Below are 19,367 nucleotides of genomic sequence, written 5' to 3' on the forward strand. Positions count from 1 at the left end.
CAAAGTAGAGGGCAAACGACGCTGGAAGAAGAAAAAGGTCGTGGTTGCGCAACGTTTGACGACCTCCCTGGCGCAATGGTAATGGCACATTAGTGGGAGGTCCCGAGTTCGAGTCCTGACAGGGGTTTGGAATTTCATAATTTCTGGAGCGAATTTTTCTGCATCATCACTTACCACCAGAAAAATTCGCTGAGCTGATAGATTGTTGACGGCACAGTTTTGCCGGTAGGGTGGTAACTAGCCACGGCCGAAGCCTGACCAGACCAGATCAGAGAAACTTTAGAAATTGTAAAATTCCAAATTTCCTCTGCTGTTCTGAGAATTGAAGCTGGGACCTCCCACTAATTCTCCCCACTCCCACTAAACCCTCCCACAGTGCTCACCACTGCGCCAGGAAGGTCATAAAATTCCCTAAATGATTATTTCCCTAAATTATACCACGCGTATTTCAACGAACATTATTATTTCCTAAATAAGGCTACACGGAAATCAATCCTAAACCAACAAAAACACAAAAGGTGAAAACTCGCAACTTCGCGCGTCAGCAAATATGAAAAATGTATTCACATTTTACCACACAATAGACGTCATGAAAAAAAAACCGGCCAAGTGCGAGTCAGGTTCGCGCAACGAGGGTTCCGTACTACAGTCGTATTTTTTCGACATTTTGCACGATAATTCAAAAACTATGATGCATAAAATTAAATATAAATCTGTTTTCAAATGCACAGGTGAAGCCCTTTCGTAATTATGATACCCCACTTGATATAGTTATCTTACTTCGAAAATTGAAAATACTTAGTTTTAGTTTATAACCACAATCTAATTTTTTTGTGACGTAACCACAAATTCACGGTTTTCAGATGTTCCCCCTAATGTATGCTATTCAATCTAAACTTACAAAAAATCCAGCATTAATTTCAACTTGAAACCTCTACACGTTGCTAAGAAAAAGGGTATTGAGTCTTGTCAGACAGACATACAAGGAAGGAATTCCTCTTTCCCTTGAAGGCACGGAACCCTAAAAAAAACAAAATTTATCGTTTCTCTTAAACAAAACAGCCATTAAAAGTCCATTACCATTATTTAAAATGTAGCACCTACATGAGGAAACATATTTCTTAGCGCCGACACTTCGGAGTGATATATTGGCTTTTACGGGGAGGTTTTTTATATAACGCGAAAGAAACTACATACTCGGCCGCACTTTATTAGTCCTTGACATAATAAATACCCAGACCTGAAATCGAAATACTTGAAAGTTCTTGGTGGATTCTGATTGCCTGGTACTTTCTCTCCATGTATGATTTATATCATGATCATGATCAACCCATAGCCGGCTCACTACAGAGCACGGGCCTCCTTTCAGTATAAGAAGGGTTTGGCCATAGCCCACGCTGCCCGAGTGCAGATTGGCAAACATGATTTGTATACTTATATGCTTTATAGGGTTCCGTACCCCAATAGGAAAAAAGGAACCCTTATAGGATAACTTCGTTGTATGTTTGTCCGTCTGTCCATCGTGTCTGTCAAGAAAACCAGGGTACTTCCTTGACCTAGAATCAAAAAATTTGGTAGGTAGGCAGGTCTTATAGCACAAGTAAAGGAATAAATCCGAAAACCGTGAATTTATAGTTACATCACAGAAAAATAAATTAAAATAATAATATGTTCATGATTAGTAATGAAATAGCAACTATCCGGTTTCACCCTGTATCCGGTTTCCCCCCACATTTCCCTACTTTTCTACTCAGGGCTAGGTTATATAGGGCTTTACTTTTTCATTCTAAAACAGATTTTTATTTCTTTTTATGCATAATAGTTTTTGATTTATCGTGCAAAATGTCGAAAAAATACGACTGTAATACGGAAGTCTCGATGCGTGAGTCTGATTCGCATTTGGCTGGTTTTTTTTAACCTGAAGGTCCTACTAAGATGAAGACCTACTTGCCTAACAATAATATCTGGCTGAGCCACAGCGAAGCGTGTTCTGGCTTAGCTAGTATAATAATTATAGAACCTAAAGTGGTATCGAAAGTATAAATATTGTGACACAGAGTAAGTATAAGTAGTGTTCCTTTTTCCTGTGTTCCAGTCGACAGGTAACTGACGTGGAAACTGCAAAAATTGTGTATTTTGCCTATTTCCACAGTATTATGTCTTACGGAGTCTTGCTGTGGGGTAAAGCGGCAGATATGGGGAAAATATTCGTATTACAAAAAAGGGCAATAATACGTGCAATTTATGATTTAAAACCGCGCGATTCCCTACGGGAGATATTTAAGGAAATAGGTATTCTTACAGTAGCTTCCCAATATATTTACAATAATATAATTTTTGTACGACAAAACATTCACAGTTACAAAAAAATCAGTGATCTCCATGATAGGCAAACTAGAAACTGAAATAAGCTGGCTACTCCTGCGCTCCGCCTCTGGAAGGTGCGAAAGTCATTTGTGGGAATGAGTGTAATATTTTATAATAAAATTCCACAACCAATTTTAGACTTGCCTTTACACAAGTTTAAAAAATGTGTTAAAAGTATGCTCCTAAAAAAAGCATATTATACAGTCGCAGACTATGTAAACGATAGAAAAGCTTAGATTTGACTAGCTCCAGCAATGCACGGGGCTGCAATGGCTTGTATAGTACGGTATAATAACATTGTAAATTGAAAAATTAAAAAGAGCAACCGCCGAGTTTCTTGCTGGTTCTTCTCGGTAGGAACGGCATTCCGAACCAGTGGTAAATTAAAACTACCTGACTATTCATAAGCACTTTTAAAAAGTTTACATGAATAAAAAAACATTCTATTCTATTCTATTCTAAAACACTAAATTTTATTAACCTAATTAAGATCTGGCTAAACAAGGCACCGTACTATTTATTAAACCACACAAACTACTAACAATCCTCAGAAATCCCAGCCGTAATTTCAGTGAAGTTTTCATTAAGCGGATGAAAACTGGCTGAAGTGGTAGGTTATCGGTAAATAAGCGTAATTCCCGCCGCCTCACGTATCCGCAACGCGATAAAACGGGGCAATTTCGCAAAACACCGTTCTAATCCATTCATTGCGGTAAAAGACGATATGAGATGTAAGGGTGCGGACACTTTCACGAGCGGCAGCTACTCAAGTCAACATTATCAACCGATAGAGGTCCACTGCTGGGCCACTATTTTGACTAAGGCATTATCAATTTTTGAATACAATTGGCCCCGATTCTCTAGTCTCTCTCTAAACTAAATTTAGAGTATCTGCATCCTTTTCTTTTTACTAATGCTAAAAAAGGAACGGAACATGACTTTCACATTTAAAGACTCTAAATTTTAGTGCACAATACAAATTTAAACAGTAGGTTCGCGAGTGCGTGCTAAAATCACGGGTTTTACCATCTAAAAATTAAATTTAGAAATGTCAAACTGCTTCTGTCCTTTTCATGTTACAATAGTAAGAAGAGGGTGCGAATACTCTAAAATTAGGTTGTGCTTAGAATCGGTGCCAATATTACAGTATTTTAATAGAGGCGCAAATATGAAAACCTCGATGGGAAGCTACTTTGGACAAACAATTAGTTTGGCCATCCAAAGGGGTAATGCTGCCAGCATCTTGGGTACAATGCCTCGCTGCGGTGGTCTCGACGAGGTTTTAGATTCAATTTAATTTTTATTAGTTTTAATTTAGTGTTTTTTCCTTTTAATTTAGATTTAAGTTTATTTAATAGAATAATTATTGTCTGTTCTAATTATACCTTCCAAATAAAAAATAAATAAACAAAAGATTTTATATATTATATTGACTTTGACTTTATTTTTATTTCCGCTGCCGCATCCGCTTCTCCTGACACTGTGTACTCCTGTAAATAACCTAATAGCGCTTAATTTATTGGAGCCGCGAATACACCGCCTTTTTTCCTTGCTTGTTAATCTATGATACGACATCTGCAATATATCTTGCTTTATACACGCCGTAGAATGTAGATGACTCCATTTTCTTTTTTGTCATCTTATTATACTTGATGGCATAAAATGGTGTTTATAATATTTATTCATTCATGATCAACCTATCGCCGGCTCACTACAGAGCACGGGTCTCCTCTCAGAGTGAGAAGGGTTTGGCGATAGTCTACCACGCTGGCTATGTGCGGATTGGTAGACTTCACACTCCTTTGAGAACATTATGGAGAACTCTCAGGCATGCAGGTTTCCTCACGATGTTTTCAAAACAAGTGATATTTAGTTACTTAAAACGTACATAACTCGGAAAAGTTAGAGGTGCGCGCCCGGGATCGAACCCCCAACCTTCGATGAGAAGGCGGACGTCCTAACCACTAGGCTATCACAGCTTCATATAATTATAATATTAGGATCACAGAATTAAGAATTGGTAAAAGTTCGAAAGAGAAATCAGTATTTAAGACTTCTTTCATTGTTTAAGGACATATTATAATATAGATCCCTATAAAAGGAAAAGCTGACTGACTGAGTCTGACTGATCTATCAACGCATAGCTCAAACTACTGGACGGATCGGGCTGAAATTTTCAAGCAGATAGCTATTATGGCGTAGACGTTCGCTAAGAAAGGATTTTTGAAAAATAAAAGGGTGAAATAGGGGTTTGAAATTTTTCTAGTAGTCCACGCGGACGAAGTCGCGGGGTTAAGCTAGTAATAGTATATTACGGGTACGTAGACAGTACACACGATTAGGTTATAACCCCCCTTATGACCCCCTAAATAAGAGGCGGCCGACGTTTTAACACAGTAATCATACACCATAATTTTTAGTTACCATAAAAAATTAAGGGTGAATTGGATAGACGTCCACTGCTGGACATACACCTCTTGTAAGGACTTCCACACGCCTTTGGTCTTGTGCCGCCTGAATTCAGCGGCTCCGTGCGACTCGCTTGATGTCGTCCGTCCACCTAGTGGGGAGTCTTGCGAGTTCGCCATTCCAGCACCTAGGGACCCCAACGTCTAGAGCGGAGCGAGACCAATAATAAAATTAATCTATGGTCTATCTGTTTAAAAAAATATGAATACTACAAACACTATACACACTATACTTGCGCATGAACCGACAATGCGCGTCATTGGTCAAAATATTGTTAGCGTAAAATGTTCATAAAATAGTGTACCTACACACTATTTTATGAACATTTTAGGACACTTCTTGAGTTGAAATTAAAACTTTTAAACTGGGCATCGAATTCTGAGTAAACAGATTTTTAATGGTACTAAAAAAATTGTGGTACCTAGTAGTTACCTACTATACTTAGATCGAACTAGCTTATGCTCGCGACTTCGTCCGCGTGGACTACAAAATTTCAAAACCCTATTTCACCCCCTTAGGAGTTGAATTTTGAAAAATCCTTTCTTAGCGGATGCCTACGTCATAATAGCTATCTGTATGCCAAATTTCAGCCCGATCCGTCCAGTAGTTTGAGCTGTGCGTTGATAGATCAGTCAGTCAGTCAGTCAGTCATTCAGTCAGTCAGTCAGTCAGTCAGTCACCTTTTCCTTTTATATATATAGATATTCTTACCCGAAGCAAATATTTCACCTTTCAAGCAATATAAAAGCGGAGGTTTTTCAAGAGCTTCCCACGAAAGCTCCCAGGAGCTCGAGTAAAATATAGAAAATAAAATTATTACGCTCACTGGAAAACACTTTCACGGAATGTACGGAAGCCTTCCATAGGGGACGTTACACGCTTTCCGCGCTCAAATGATTTTTTCAAGGGACACGTTTCCTCATAACATTCGAATGTGTAGGGTGGCCATTATTATTTTTATTGCAGGATAGGCTTGCGTTTGACGACAATCATGCTCAAAAAAAAGCAATGATACTTAAGTTATACGTGGCAGGAAACATGGACGCTGGGGTGCCAGCCAGGTAACCTCCCACTGTGCCTGGGTGCTGCTGGTCCCCTTTGGACACATCCGAGGGGAAGAGCAGTATTCGGGCCGTATTTTCCGTTCAAGCGCTATAAAAGCGGAGGTTTTTCAAGAGCTTCTTACGAAAGCTCCCAGGAACTCGGGTAAAATATTTAAAACTAGATGATGCCCGCAACTTCGTCCGCGTGGATTTAGGTTTTTTAAAATCCCGTGGGAACTCTTTAATTTTCCGGGCCTATTTTTTAAGCCTATGACCTTCCCCGGGATGCAAGCTATCTCTGTACCAGACACCAAAATCGGTTGAACGGTTGGGCCGTGAAAAGCTAGCAGACAGACAGACAGACACACTTTCGCATTTATAATATTAGTATGGATATGGATAAAATTATTGCGCTCTGCTTAAACAGCAGCCTTTGAATGGACTCATGTAAGTTGGTTGATAGATTTGTTCCTCCACATATTAAAGTTCTTTACAAAATATGAAAAACGGGATTTGTCTATTAATGTGAAAATAAAGTATATTTAATGAAACCCTATGCACACAATTGGGTATTTGACTACATCAAAAATAACTTATTTATTAGTGATTATTAAATACCTAGTAATATTATCTTAAATATCTTCTTGGAAGACATTAAGTATCTTCCAAAATACGTAAAATCTACGCCCATTGTTAGTTAAGTGTAATAATCATTTTAAATTATCGATTAAACTAAAAAAGTACGTCATTATGATTTGACGTCACATTCATAGAATTTTACGTCATTATGATTTGACGTCACATTTCATAAAATTTTGCACAGGTACTAAGTGCGCGTTTTGACGTTTGGTAAAAAGTCACTGATTTGACTAGTTGTCAAATACCGTATTCGAGCTACCAAAAGTCTACCGTAAAAGGCGTAGTCTTGGATAAATGTGTCTATGCCCGTTACACGGATATTCACGTTCATTAAAATTTCAGGCACCGAATCCATATAACCTCTTAGTACTTAGTACTATAATATTTAAAGCGCAATATTCTGTTGAAGCCAATCTCCAAAGCCCTCTGTTTGCGAACTTGATTGATGATTCATCGTAGACAATTTTCCGAAAATCAAACCAATTGTTTGCTAAGGAGCCGTGATAAATTATGGTGTATTTTGTAAATTTCAACGCCAGCGCGCTGCGACCTTTAGGATTAATCCACTTTAACTGTTCAAAGAACATGCCTCAATAATTTTGATTCGTGAATTTAATTAGAGAAACGTTGTCTTGACCTTTCTATTGTCTACCACAAAAAGTAAAAAAATAAATGTGTTTAATATTTGTTTTTGCTGCACCTATTTAATTGTAAGATCAACGACCTTTGTGTCATTCCAAACATAAGATTTAGCAGGCTGCAGTGTCATCAAAAAGTGTAATTATTACCTATCGTCCTATCCATACTAATATTATAAATGCGAAAGTGTGTCTGTCTGTCTGCTAGCTTTTCACGCCCTAATAGTTTAACCCATTTTGATGAAATTTGGTACAGCGTTAGCTTACATCCCGGGGAAGGACATAGGCTACTTTTTATCCCGGAAAATTAAAGATTTCCCATGAGATTTAAAAACCTAAATCCACGCGGACGAAGTCACGGGCATCGTCTAGTTTTTAACAAATTATTTGAATTTAGAATTTTTGTATCTTTAAACCTCTTAAATAAGCAATATTAGGAAAATACAATCCTACGACAGGTCTTAAAATCATGGCCACTCTAGCTAGGCCCTGAGAGATGATTCTACGGAGGGTAATGTGGTTTTTATCGCAGCTACACTGATTTGTCATCACATTGAAAGGGATTTCCACGAATGGATTACTTTTATTCTCAAAAAAGGGTCCTTTTGAAGTTTTGTCGTATCTTTTCGACTGATCATTGAAGGGGGGGAAACGTGACTACATTAGGGTACCCTAGTACGAGTAGTGATAGTTTTCAGTTCGATATCGAAACAAAAAAATCATCCAAGTGCGAGTCAGGCTCGCGCACCGAGGGTTCCGTACTACAGTCGTGTTTTTGATGTTAGATGCTAAACACAAGAACAATAGTAACTCGTGCTATCTCGCTCATAACACGCGTGTACAAGACATGGCGCGTAGGCAACAACCAATAGCGGACGGACGCACGCTATGATTGGTTGAAATATTTTCGCGCCATTCAAAAACTGATTTTCTGCGCAGGTACATCGGCGTAACTTATAAAAGTGATAGTACTTTTTTGTTAGGTTTTTTTAATGTGAAAATCTAAATATATAAAAGGAAACGGTGACTGTCTGACTGACTGACTGATCTATCAACGCACAGCTCAAACTACTGGACGGATCGGGCGGAAATATGGCATGCAGATAGCTATTATGACGTAGGCGTCCGCTAAGAAAGGATTTTTGAAAATTCAACCCCTAAGGGGGTGAAATAGGGGTTTGAAATTTGTGTATTCCACGTGGACGAAGTCGCGAGCATAAGCTAGTATTACAATAAAACCTAAAGCCTAGCCTTATCTAACAGTGATAGTACTGTATTGATATAGAAAATCTGTTTTGAGCTAACTGCTAAAAGCGCGCCCTAAGCGTTAGCCGCTTTCCCCGTTTCCCCCCCCGTTTCCGCGTTGTCCCTGTCGTTGAGACCGACAAAACGTCATATAGGAATGAGACAACGCTCTACAAAGCCGAAATGTCATTCTAAAAGCCGATGTACATTGCCGGTGCACATCCCTGTTGCGTAGAGTCCGCTCCAGCCCCAACGGCCTCCTGAAGGTATTCTCTGACAGGATCGACTGCCAGTACTTGAATCACTGTTGTATGATTCACGTGCTGGCAAATCGATCCTGTCCTAATTTAAATAGTTATAGATTTTTTACTAACAAATAGGTTTAAGTTTCGTGTAATTACTAACACTAATATTAATAATTACTAACAATTAGGTTTAAGTTTCGTTTAATTACTAACACCAATATGATCCTTGTTGGTCGAAATAAAAACATTTTATTTATTTATTATTACTTTTGGCTGCGTACTGTAAAATAAAACGAAATGAAAATAAAAATGTTTTTTTTTTTTAATGAAAATATTTAGGAAACCTTTAGAAACGTTCTACAGCCTCCATTCCATAGACCCTTAAAACTTTTGCAACAGTTCGTATCATTCGAGCACCAATTCCGAATGAAAATGTTTTACTTTAAAAAGTTTCAAGAAGATATTACTAAAAATTCGCCTTCAACTTCGCTCAGGGCGCTTAGTTGAGCGATCGCTTACAAAAGTAAATTTCCTTATGCGCTTATCCCGGCTGAGCGAGCATTCCTACTTAGAATAACTTATACTTAATACTAGCAGAATACTTTTTATCAGCTTAAATTTTAATCTTAGTTTTTTTATTCCGTACCTCAAAAGGAAAAATGGAACCCTTATAGGATCACTTTGTTGTCTGTCTGTCTGTCAAGAAACCTATAGGGTACTTCCCGTAGACCTAAAATCATGAAATTTGGCAGGAAGGTAGGTCTTATAGCAGCCATGAGGGGAAAAATCTGTAGACCGCGAATTTGTGGTTACATCACACAAAAAAATTAAATTGTGGTCAAGAAGTAATAATTAGTACATATTTTCAATTTTCTAAGTATAAGATAACTATATCAAGTGGGGTATCATATGAAAGGTCTTCACCTGTGCATTCTAAAACAGATTTTTATTTATTCTTATGTATCATAGTTTTTGAATTATTCTGCAAAATGTCGGTATGCCGGTAGTACGGAACCCTCATTGCGCGAGCCTGACTCGCACTTGACCGGTTTTTTTTTTTTTTGGGTATTTGATATTCCTCATTGACTTATTAAGGCGCTGTGGTTACCTAAGATTCCTTCTCTCTCGCACATTCTAACAGTTTCAATAATTTTGAAAGAATTAGTACACACTTGTGGCCAGTGGCGTGCAGCTCATAGAAGCATAAACGCACTGCTTACCCTCATTGTAATAAATCAATGCTTATTTTTCATTATAACCTGCCGTAAAATAAGTTCATACCTAAATGCATACCCTGGCTTGAACTCCTGTGCACGCCACTGCTTGTGGCTCAGGCAAGTCCTAAGCAATAAAATTGAAGCTTGTATACGCGGACATATTTTATTTTAAAACTACCTACCTACATTTGTTACACATAATAGTTACACATTATCTACCTAGAATATTAGACTAAGTATTATCTACAGAGAAATGTGCAGTGCTCAGACAAGCCGTCAAGCGCTTACGAGCACGAAGAAACCAATATTGTAAGTGTTTTTTCTTTTTGTGTGGAAAAAAAAAACATTTTAGACATTTTTATTTATATTAGTATTTTCGTGTACGTAGTATCTTGCTGATTTTTATGGTTACGTATGCAAAAGTTGAACGATATAAGCACTTTCTTTGAATTTCCTCAGAGACTTTGAAATGGAAACTCAATATCTTATCTTACCTATGATGCAGCATCTTTTAAGCCAATATATCTATGCCACTAAAATGAACGTGAGTTTTTTAAAATGCTCTCCTTACCTTAAAGGACTTTACCAACTTTGTCATTGGGTACAGTTCTTGCATTTCACGAAGGCGAGTGGCTCATGTTTGTGTGTAAGTTGTATCGGTATAAATAAGGTACACTAAATGTGTGCGTTTGCGTGCGCTTGCTCGCGACTGATTGGTCCGACATGCACGCACGTCGCACACACACGCAATGACCGTGCATACGACGCGGACGTAACCACAAGTAAAGTTCACTCGCCTTCGTGAATTGCAAGAACTGTATCCTTTTATCTTATAACTAGCTTATTCCCGTGTTCATCCGCGTGGACTATATAATTTTCAAACTCCTATTTCTTCCTTTAGGTGTTGAATTTTCAAAAATCCTCTCTTAGCGGATGTCTATACGTTATAATAGCTATCTGTATGCCAAATAGCCCGATCCATCCAGTAGTTTAACCTGTGCGTTGATAGATTAGTCAGTCAGTCGGTCAGTCAACTTTTCCTTTTATATAGATAGATAATACATTCATCATCATCATCATCATCATGAACCAATCGCCGGCCCTCTACTGAGCACAGGTCTCCTCTCAGAATAAGAAAGTTTTAAGCCATAGTCCGCCCTAGCTAAGTGTGGATTGGCACACTTTTAACAACATTATGGAGAACTCTCAGGCATGCAGGTTTCCTCACGATGTTTTCATTCATTTGATATAGGTCGCCTTTATAATTTCTGACTTTATTGAGCCCGTAGATAGTAATCAATTTATTTATATTTTATTTCTACTTGTTCCAGAACCCATATGCGTCCAGTGAAGATCACCAGTCAGGAATGCAACAAGACGAAGAAATGACCAATACCATAGCAAAATGGCTCGCAAATGTTGGCAGACATGGCTGAATATCGTGCTCCTGCTCGTCACCACAACCGCAGCTGACTTCACCACGGAATGCCAAAGGCCTTGCGACTGCAGGTGGCAGTCCGGTAACAAAGCTGCAATTTGTGCCAACTCCAGCCTTAAGGTCATACCAGCAAACCTCAGTAGCGACATCCAAATACTCGACCTATCGAACAACAATCTACTGCAATTACACCAAGAAGCGTTCAAAAGAGTACGCTTGAGTAATCTAAAAAAACTTTTTCTCAGAGACTGCAATATTGAAGTTGTTCACAAAGCAGCTTTTATTACACTAGCAATTATGATAGAACTAGATCTATCCAAGAATAGAATAAGACACTTACATCCAGAAACGTTTAAAGGCACAGAGAAGTTAAGGTTGATAAATTTAAGTAATAACCTAATAGATAAGCTCGAAGACGGGCTGTTCCGCAACTTAAAGTACCTCCAGAAAGTCGAATTGAGCAATAACAGAATTGTGAGGATAGCAACGAAAGCGTTCGCTAACTTACCGCAGTTAAAGATATTGAGGATCGATGGCAACAATTTGAGTCACATGAAACCAGAAACTTTGATGGCGCTCAGAAACTTGTCAGGATTGGATCTACACAACAACCCGTGGAGATGCGACTGCAACTTACAGACATTTAGAGATTGGGTGATCAGCCATAACTTGTACACTCCACCTACATCATGCGCGGAGCCTGCTTCGATTCGTTCCAAACTTTGGAACGAATTAGACTCTTCAAACTTCGCCTGTCGGCCTACTATCTTGGAGCCCTTGCCAGACTCAACTATCAAAAGTTATGAGGAGAACGTGACTCTAATTTGTAAAGTAGTCGGAAACCCTACACCAGAAGTTGTTTGGAGGTTTAACGGTAAAACAATTGAGTTGAGGTCGTTCGGAGAAATAAGGTATACTGTTACAGAAAACACTATGGACTTAATAAGATGGGTGAACTTGACGATTCTACATTCGAGGTACACTGATAGGGGGAATTATACATGTGTTGCTGAGAATCCTGGGGGTAGAGATGAGAAGACTTTAACGCTTGTTTTATCAAAATATGGAGGGTCCGGTACTATTGCTGGTATGGATGCAGATTCTTTTGCAATTCTAGTAGGTTGTTTGACATCTGTTCTAATTATTTTTGGGGCTGTATTCGCCGTTTGTTACTTTACAACACAGAATACGGAATTAAAAAGACTGATGAAAACAGATACCCGGTCCTCTAATGGGGAAGCGTTAATAGAAGGCTCAGTCACCTCTGAAGCTGAAAAAGGCTGCAAGATGGATGTCAATCCCATCTCTAAGCCTCCCAGGAAGTATGAAGCGCCGACGCTTACTGCTGGTACAGAAATGTCGGAGCTTAACAAGACATTACTGGATAATGACTCAGTTTTAGGTAAGTTAAGTAGTAGTAAGTTAGATAAGGTAAGTTAAGTTAATCCTCAATAGCTCAACGGTTAAAGGAACGGACTGAATTCTGAAAGGTTGCCGGTTCAAACCCCACCCGTTGCCCAATTGTCGTAGCTTCTCCTAGCACAAGCTTTACGCTTAGTTGGAGGGGAAAGGGGAATATTAGTCATCATGATGAACTTGACTAATATTCGTTTAAAAAAAAGTTAGCCCTTGACTGCGATTGCACCTGATGGTAAGTAATGATGCAGTGTAAGATGGAAGCGGACTAACTTGGATCGGTTTCTACAGGGCATCGAAGCCTCCCACCAGTCATAAAGTAAGTTTTTTGAACATCGACAACCTCTCTGGTGCAGTGGTGAGCGCTATGGTCTTATAAATGGAAGTTACCGGGTTCGATTCCCGGCAGGGGCAATTTGGAAATTTATAATTTCTAAATTGTCTCTGGTATTGTCTGGTGGGACTGGCTAGTTACCACCCTACCAACAAAACCGTGCCGCCAAGCGAATTACGAGTAACTTTCCGCTACGAGGCCGTGTAGATACCGATAAGGCTTAGTAAAAACTGCGATACCCCTTTGCATCATCACTTACCACCAGATGTGATAGCAGTCAAGAGCTGACTTGTAATGGAAAAAAATTGTAACACAGTCAAATTAAAAGCCTATAACTCTCCCCTAAGGCTGGTAGTAAAACATTTCTTTTAGCAATAAATCTTACTTTTGGGCGACGAAAGTCGAAAACGAGTACGTAATAGAATATCAAAGTCACCGAAATTAAATCTCTCTCCGTTTTTTGGTAAAATATTTCTCTGTAACTTCTTTCGTTATGAACACATCAATATAATATTTATTATTAATATTAATTTTTGATAATAGATTCGATATTATAATATATAGGCGCCGGGATAACCTAACTGGTAATGTGTGGGTACAGCTTTAAAAAATAAACGTTTTTCTTTTCTTTTTCTTTTTTTATATTTGAGACGCTCAGATACCATCTTCTACCTAATCATAATAATCGTTGCATGCCATCAGTACCCATATTATAAATGTGAAAGTGTGTTTGTTTGTTGGTTTGTTGGTTTGTCCTTCAACCACGACCCAACAGAGAAATGGATCAACGTGATTTTTGGATGGGTACCTACTACCTATAGCTAAAGACCTGGAGAGTGACATAGGCTACTTTTTATACCGGAAAATCAAAGAGTTACCACGGGATTTTCAAAAACCTAATTCCACGCGGATGAAGTCACGGGCATCAGCTAGTGGCTAGCTAGTATAAACAAATAATTAGTATTTTCAACTTTCAAAGTAAGATAATAGGTATATACCACGTGAGTTACTTTACCTCTACATTCTAAAACAGATTTTTATTTTTTATGCAAATTTTTATTTGATTTATTGTGCAAAATGTCGAAAAAAATACCCGAGTAAAATACCCCTCGGTGCGCGAGTCTGGCCGGTTTTTAGGGTTCCGTACCTCAAAAGGAAAGACGGAACCCTTATAGGATCACTTTGTTGTTTGTCTGTCAGTCTGTCTGTCTGTCAAGAAACCTACAGGGTACTTCCCGTTGACCTAGGATCATGAAATTTGACAGGTAGGTAGATCTTATAGCTAACATTTGGGGAAAAAACTGAAAACCGTGAATTTAGGGTAAGATCACACAAAAAAAATTAAATTGTGGTCATGAACTAATAATTAGTATTTTCAACTTTCGAAGTGAGTGACTATATCAAGTGGGGTATCATATAAAAGGTCTTCAGCTGTACATTCTAAAACAGATTTTTATTTATTTTTATGCATCATAGTTTTTGAATTATCGTGCAAAATGTCGAAAAAATACGACTGTACTACGGAACCCTCATTGCGCGAGCCTGACTCGCACATGGCCGGTTTTTTTTGATTGGGTACGCAAAATGGTTAATGCCCACTGAGATTTTTGTCTCTATCATTTGTATGGGGTTACGTGACAGAGAGAGCGCTAGTCTAACTTCTTTCCGTGGATAGGGTATAAACTACCCTCAACCTACTCTCCGTTCCATCCTGGATAAAAATGTCTTCGAGAGAAAATCCCCAAGGAAAATTTTCTTCTAAAAATAAAACAATACATATTACATTAATACTCTCTGGAGTGTCGTAATAAATAAAATGTTTCTTTATTAAATAAACTTGTTACTTGAGGAAATAATAAGGAAATGGAAAGGTTGCTGAGTAAATAACTATTTTAGCTTGTTTTCCGATACTGTAATAAAAAAATATGAAGCCAATGTAAAGCCACGCGCACATTGGTAGATATAGAAAGAGAAAAGTGTGTCTGTCTGCCTGCGTGAACGTGTGTCTGTTACGTTTTGCTGTCCCATCCGCTTAATCGATTTTTACGAAATTGGCAACATGGATAGTTTGTATCCCGCAAACGGATATAGGCTACTTATATACTAAAAGAGTTTCACCGGAACATAAAAGAGTTTCCATGGGGATTTTTAAATCCACACGGACAAAGTTGCGGCCATCATCTTAATAGAAATATAAAATGAAAAGCTTGTCTGGTGGGAGGTTTCGGCCTTGGCTAGTTACCACCCTACCGGCAAAGCCATGCCGCCAAGCGATTTAGCGTTCCAGTACGATGCCGTGTAGTAACCAAAGGGACATGGGTTTAATAAAAAACTGTCATACCCCTTCCAGGTTAGACCGCTTCCATCTTAGACTGCATCGTCACTTATCACCATGTGAGATTGCAGTCAAGGGCTAACTTTTATCTGAATAAATAAAAATAAATCGATAAATAAATAAAAATAAGCTGACTGACTGACTGATCTATCTACGCACAGCTCAAACTACTGGAGGTATCAGGCTGAAATTTATCATGTAGATAGCTATTATGACGCAGACATCCGCTAAGAAAGGTTTTCATTCCCCAAGGGGGTAAAATAGGGGTTTGAAATTTGTGTAGTCCACGCGGACGAACGACGGGCTAAATTTCAAACCCCTATTTCTAGTCTGGTATAAAATAAAGGGCAGGAAGTCTACAGTATGCTTTCCCCCTTACAAATAAAGCGCAAACAAAATACTGAAAAGTTCTTTGCAGCAATGCAATCTAAGTAAAGCAATAACTTCTGTTAGTTTTGCTTCTCGACGTAGTTTAATGGATGTCGATCTCATAATACTTTATTTATATTCTATGCAGGAATTGCCTTTGCTTTTTAAACTGGCAGGCTCATTTTTATCAGGTCTTTATTTATACCCATGCAAAAAATCACGTCAATCCTTCGCACCGTTGCGACGTGATTGAAGGACAAACCAACAAACAAACGAACTTTCGCATTTATAATAAGGGTATTGAATTCCTTTTTTTAGTACTTCAACAAATATTAGAACATTTAACTTAGAAATACTATAACTCAAGGCCAGAAGATCAAAGTAGTACCTACCATTGCTAATTTGTCATTGTTACCAACAAAATAATTAAATTTTTCTTCCCCTAATCGTAGTAGGATTTTTTGACGACCTCCCTCGTCTTATTAGTGGGAGGGATTTGGAATTTTATTATTTCTAAATTTCAACTGTAAGTCAAGTGATAAATTAAAACTACCTGACTATTCATAAGCACTTGTAAAACGTTTACTTGAATAAAACTTATTCTATTCTATTCTGGTCTGTTCTGGTGGGAGGCTTCGGCCGTGGCTAGTTACCACTCTACCGGCAAAGCAGTGCTGCCAAGCGATTTGGCGTTCCGGTATGATGCCGTGTAGAAACCAAAGGGGCATGGGTTTTAGTATAAACTGCCATAGGTTAGCCCGCGTCCATCTTAGACTGCATTGTTACTTACCACCAGGTGATATTGCAGTCAAGGGCTAACTTGTATCTGAATTAAAAAAAACCGGCCAAGTGCGAGTCAGGCTCGCGCAATGAGGGTTCCGTACTACAGTCGTATTTTTTCGACATTTTGCACGATAATTCCAAAACTATGATGTATAAAAATAAATAAAATCTATTTTAGAATGTACAGGTGAAGACCTTTCATATTGAAAGTTGAAAATACTAATTATTAGTTCATGACCACAATTTAAATTTTTTTTTGTGTGATCTAACCCTAAATTCACGGTTTTCAGATTTTTCCCTAATGTCAGCTATAAGACTCACCTTCCTGTCAAATTTCATGATTCTAGGTCAACGGGAAGTACCCTGTAGGTTTCTTGACAGGCAGACGGACAGACAGACAGACAGACAGACAGACAGACAGACAGACAACAAAGTGATCCTATAAGGGTTCCGTTTCCTTTCCGCCTCTTTGGATGCCTAGTCTAGGTCTAGGAAGTGTTTCATGTAACGATATTTTACATGTACAAATATGCACTAATTTACAGCTTTTAATTTTTATAACAGTTTTTTACCTAGATTTTATTAAATTTGTATAACGCGAACTCGCCATCCTCACATACACTTTAACAGTTTCTAGAGGATGGCGAACTGTTTATTTTAAAATGTATTATTGAAATTTACTTGATCAATAAAAAAAATAAAAAAAAAAGTTTTTCCTTTTGAGGTACGGAACCTCAAAAAAACGTTTTAACTTGGAATTACTCGTAGCTCAAAGCCTGGAGATCAAAGTTAATCGCTAATTTGTCATCGTTAACGAACAAAATAACTTATTTTACTTCCCTTTTCGTAGTATTTAAACAACGTTTCAACTCTGCAATACTTGTAATAGTCTCGGGAAGTTTGATTTGATTACAAAGTTTCTGGAGAGGGTACGTATTGTGCGAATAATTGCCTGGCACAGAGAAAAAAAAGGTTTCACTAGATGTGGCGCTTCGTAGTACAACCACATTTTCCAACGATTCATAATTTTAATTTTACAGTGTAGCACGTAGTAATAGGCAAAAGAGGCTCCCTCAGCGGTATCTAGTTTAAGATTTAAATCTCGCGCCTAAAAAGAGACGCCATCTCCGCCGCTGTGATTGGGTGGAGCGGGCGGCGCCATTCATGTAACTTTTGTCTTGTGAGCGTCGCGAGCGGGCGCTAAAACTTTGTTCCTAGCATTTTTATTTTTTCATTATTATTGCTCCAATGTACGTTTATTGTATTGTGCTTGTGTAAATGTTAATTAAAGGGTGTATAAAATTAGTGAAGTGTATTCATTCGCTAAAACAGTCTTTTACCAACACTTCAAAGAAATTTTGTATGTATAAAAATGAATCGCTGAATGTGTTGCTCATCGCAAATCTCGAGAACAGCTGAACCGATTTCGCTAATTATTTTTTCATAATATTCCTTGGCGTACGGGGATGGTTCTTACGGAGAGAAAAATTTTAAAAAAATCCTGAAAATAATCGACTGTCAGGCGGTACGAAGTTCGCCGAGGCAGCTAGTTTTGAATAAATCATTTGACTTCGACTTAAAGGTCGATGTACATTACTTTCGGCTTCGTAGGTACTTGTACTACTTTTATTTTTTTTAAGAATATTAGCCATGTTAAATGACTAATATTCCCCTTTCCTCTCCAACTAAGCGTCAAGCTTGTGCTAGGAGTACGACAATAGTACAACGGGTGGGGTTTGAACCGTCGTCGTCGTCGACCTTTCGGTTTTCAGTCCACTCTATTACCAGTTGAGCTATTGAGGCGCTAAAATGTGTCTATGAAGCGCCGCGGCCACATCTAATAAAACATTAATTATATCGCTGCCTGGCACAGAGATCCAAGACAACCTGTAAATAAATTAAACAACTTGTGATATCTAATTGAACATCGTCCTTTGTACGTATCTGCTTTTAGTAATGAAATCGACGATATCTGTACATATAACTTTCATCATCATCATCATCATCAACCGATAGACGTCCACTGCTGGACATAGGTCTCTTGTAGGTACTTCCACACGCCACGGTCTTGCGCCGCCTGGATCCAGCGGCTCCCTGCGACTCGTCTGATGTCGTCCGTCCACCTAGTGGGGGGTCTTCCAATGCTGCGTCTTCCGGTGTTAGGTCACCATTACAGCACCTTGGGACCCCAACGTCTATCGGTTGTACGAACTATGTGCCCTGCCCATTGCCACTTCAGCTTCGCAACCCGTTGAGCTATGTCGGTTAATCTACTTCTCCTACGTATATAAATTTACATTGGCACCGATTCCGTTGTCTTTCTCTAAACTAAATTTGGAGTATCTGCATCCTTTTCTTTTTAACAATGCTAAAAAGGGACAGAACATACACTTTACATTTAAAGACTCTAAATTTTAGTGCACGCTACAAATTTAAACAATAGGCTCGCGACTGTGCGCTAAAATCACGGGTGCGCTAAAACCATCTCAAAATAAAATTTAAAAATGTCAAACTGCGTCTGTCCTTTTCATGTTACATTAGTAAGAAGAGGATGCGAATACTCTACGTCTGAAATGAATTGATTTTAGGATGATTAAAATAACATTTCCGTAATATTATTCTCTGTAAACAAAAACATTATGAGAAATACTCAAATAAGCTGTAGGCTATAATTTAATTTGAAACTACACTTTGTTTTATATTAGATAATTTAGTGGGAACTCTTTGATTTTCAGGGATAAAAAGTCGCCTATATAAATTTTCGGGATGCAAACTACCTCTGTACCAAATCCATACTAATATTATAAATGCGGAAGTGTGTCTGTATGC

The 19,367-nt window shown here is 38.3% G+C and overlaps 2 protein-coding genes across 2 annotated transcripts in view; both read left to right on the top strand.

Moving 5' to 3' along the window:
* The window catches only part of LOC117992983 (venom acid phosphatase Acph-1-like), a 520,874-nt gene that overhangs the window by 228,898 nt on the left and 272,609 nt on the right, over positions 1-19,367 (top strand). The gene's annotated exons all lie outside the window — the stretch shown is intronic.
* LOC117992870 (uncharacterized) overlaps positions 1-19,367 on the top strand; it is a 177,981-nt gene that overhangs the window by 151,375 nt on the left and 7,239 nt on the right. The window contains exon 3 of the mRNA XM_034980583.2: positions 11,195-12,703. Coding sequence (XP_034836474.1) covers positions 11,269-12,703 — 1,435 coding nt within the window. The 5' untranslated portion in view covers positions 11,195-11,268. The remainder of the gene's footprint in view (positions 1-11,194; positions 12,704-19,367) is intronic.

Source organism: Maniola hyperantus, chromosome 22 (assembly GCF_902806685.2).
Source record: "Maniola hyperantus chromosome 22, iAphHyp1.2, whole genome shotgun sequence".
Classification (NCBI taxonomy): domain Eukaryota; kingdom Metazoa; phylum Arthropoda; class Insecta; order Lepidoptera; family Nymphalidae; genus Maniola; species Maniola hyperantus.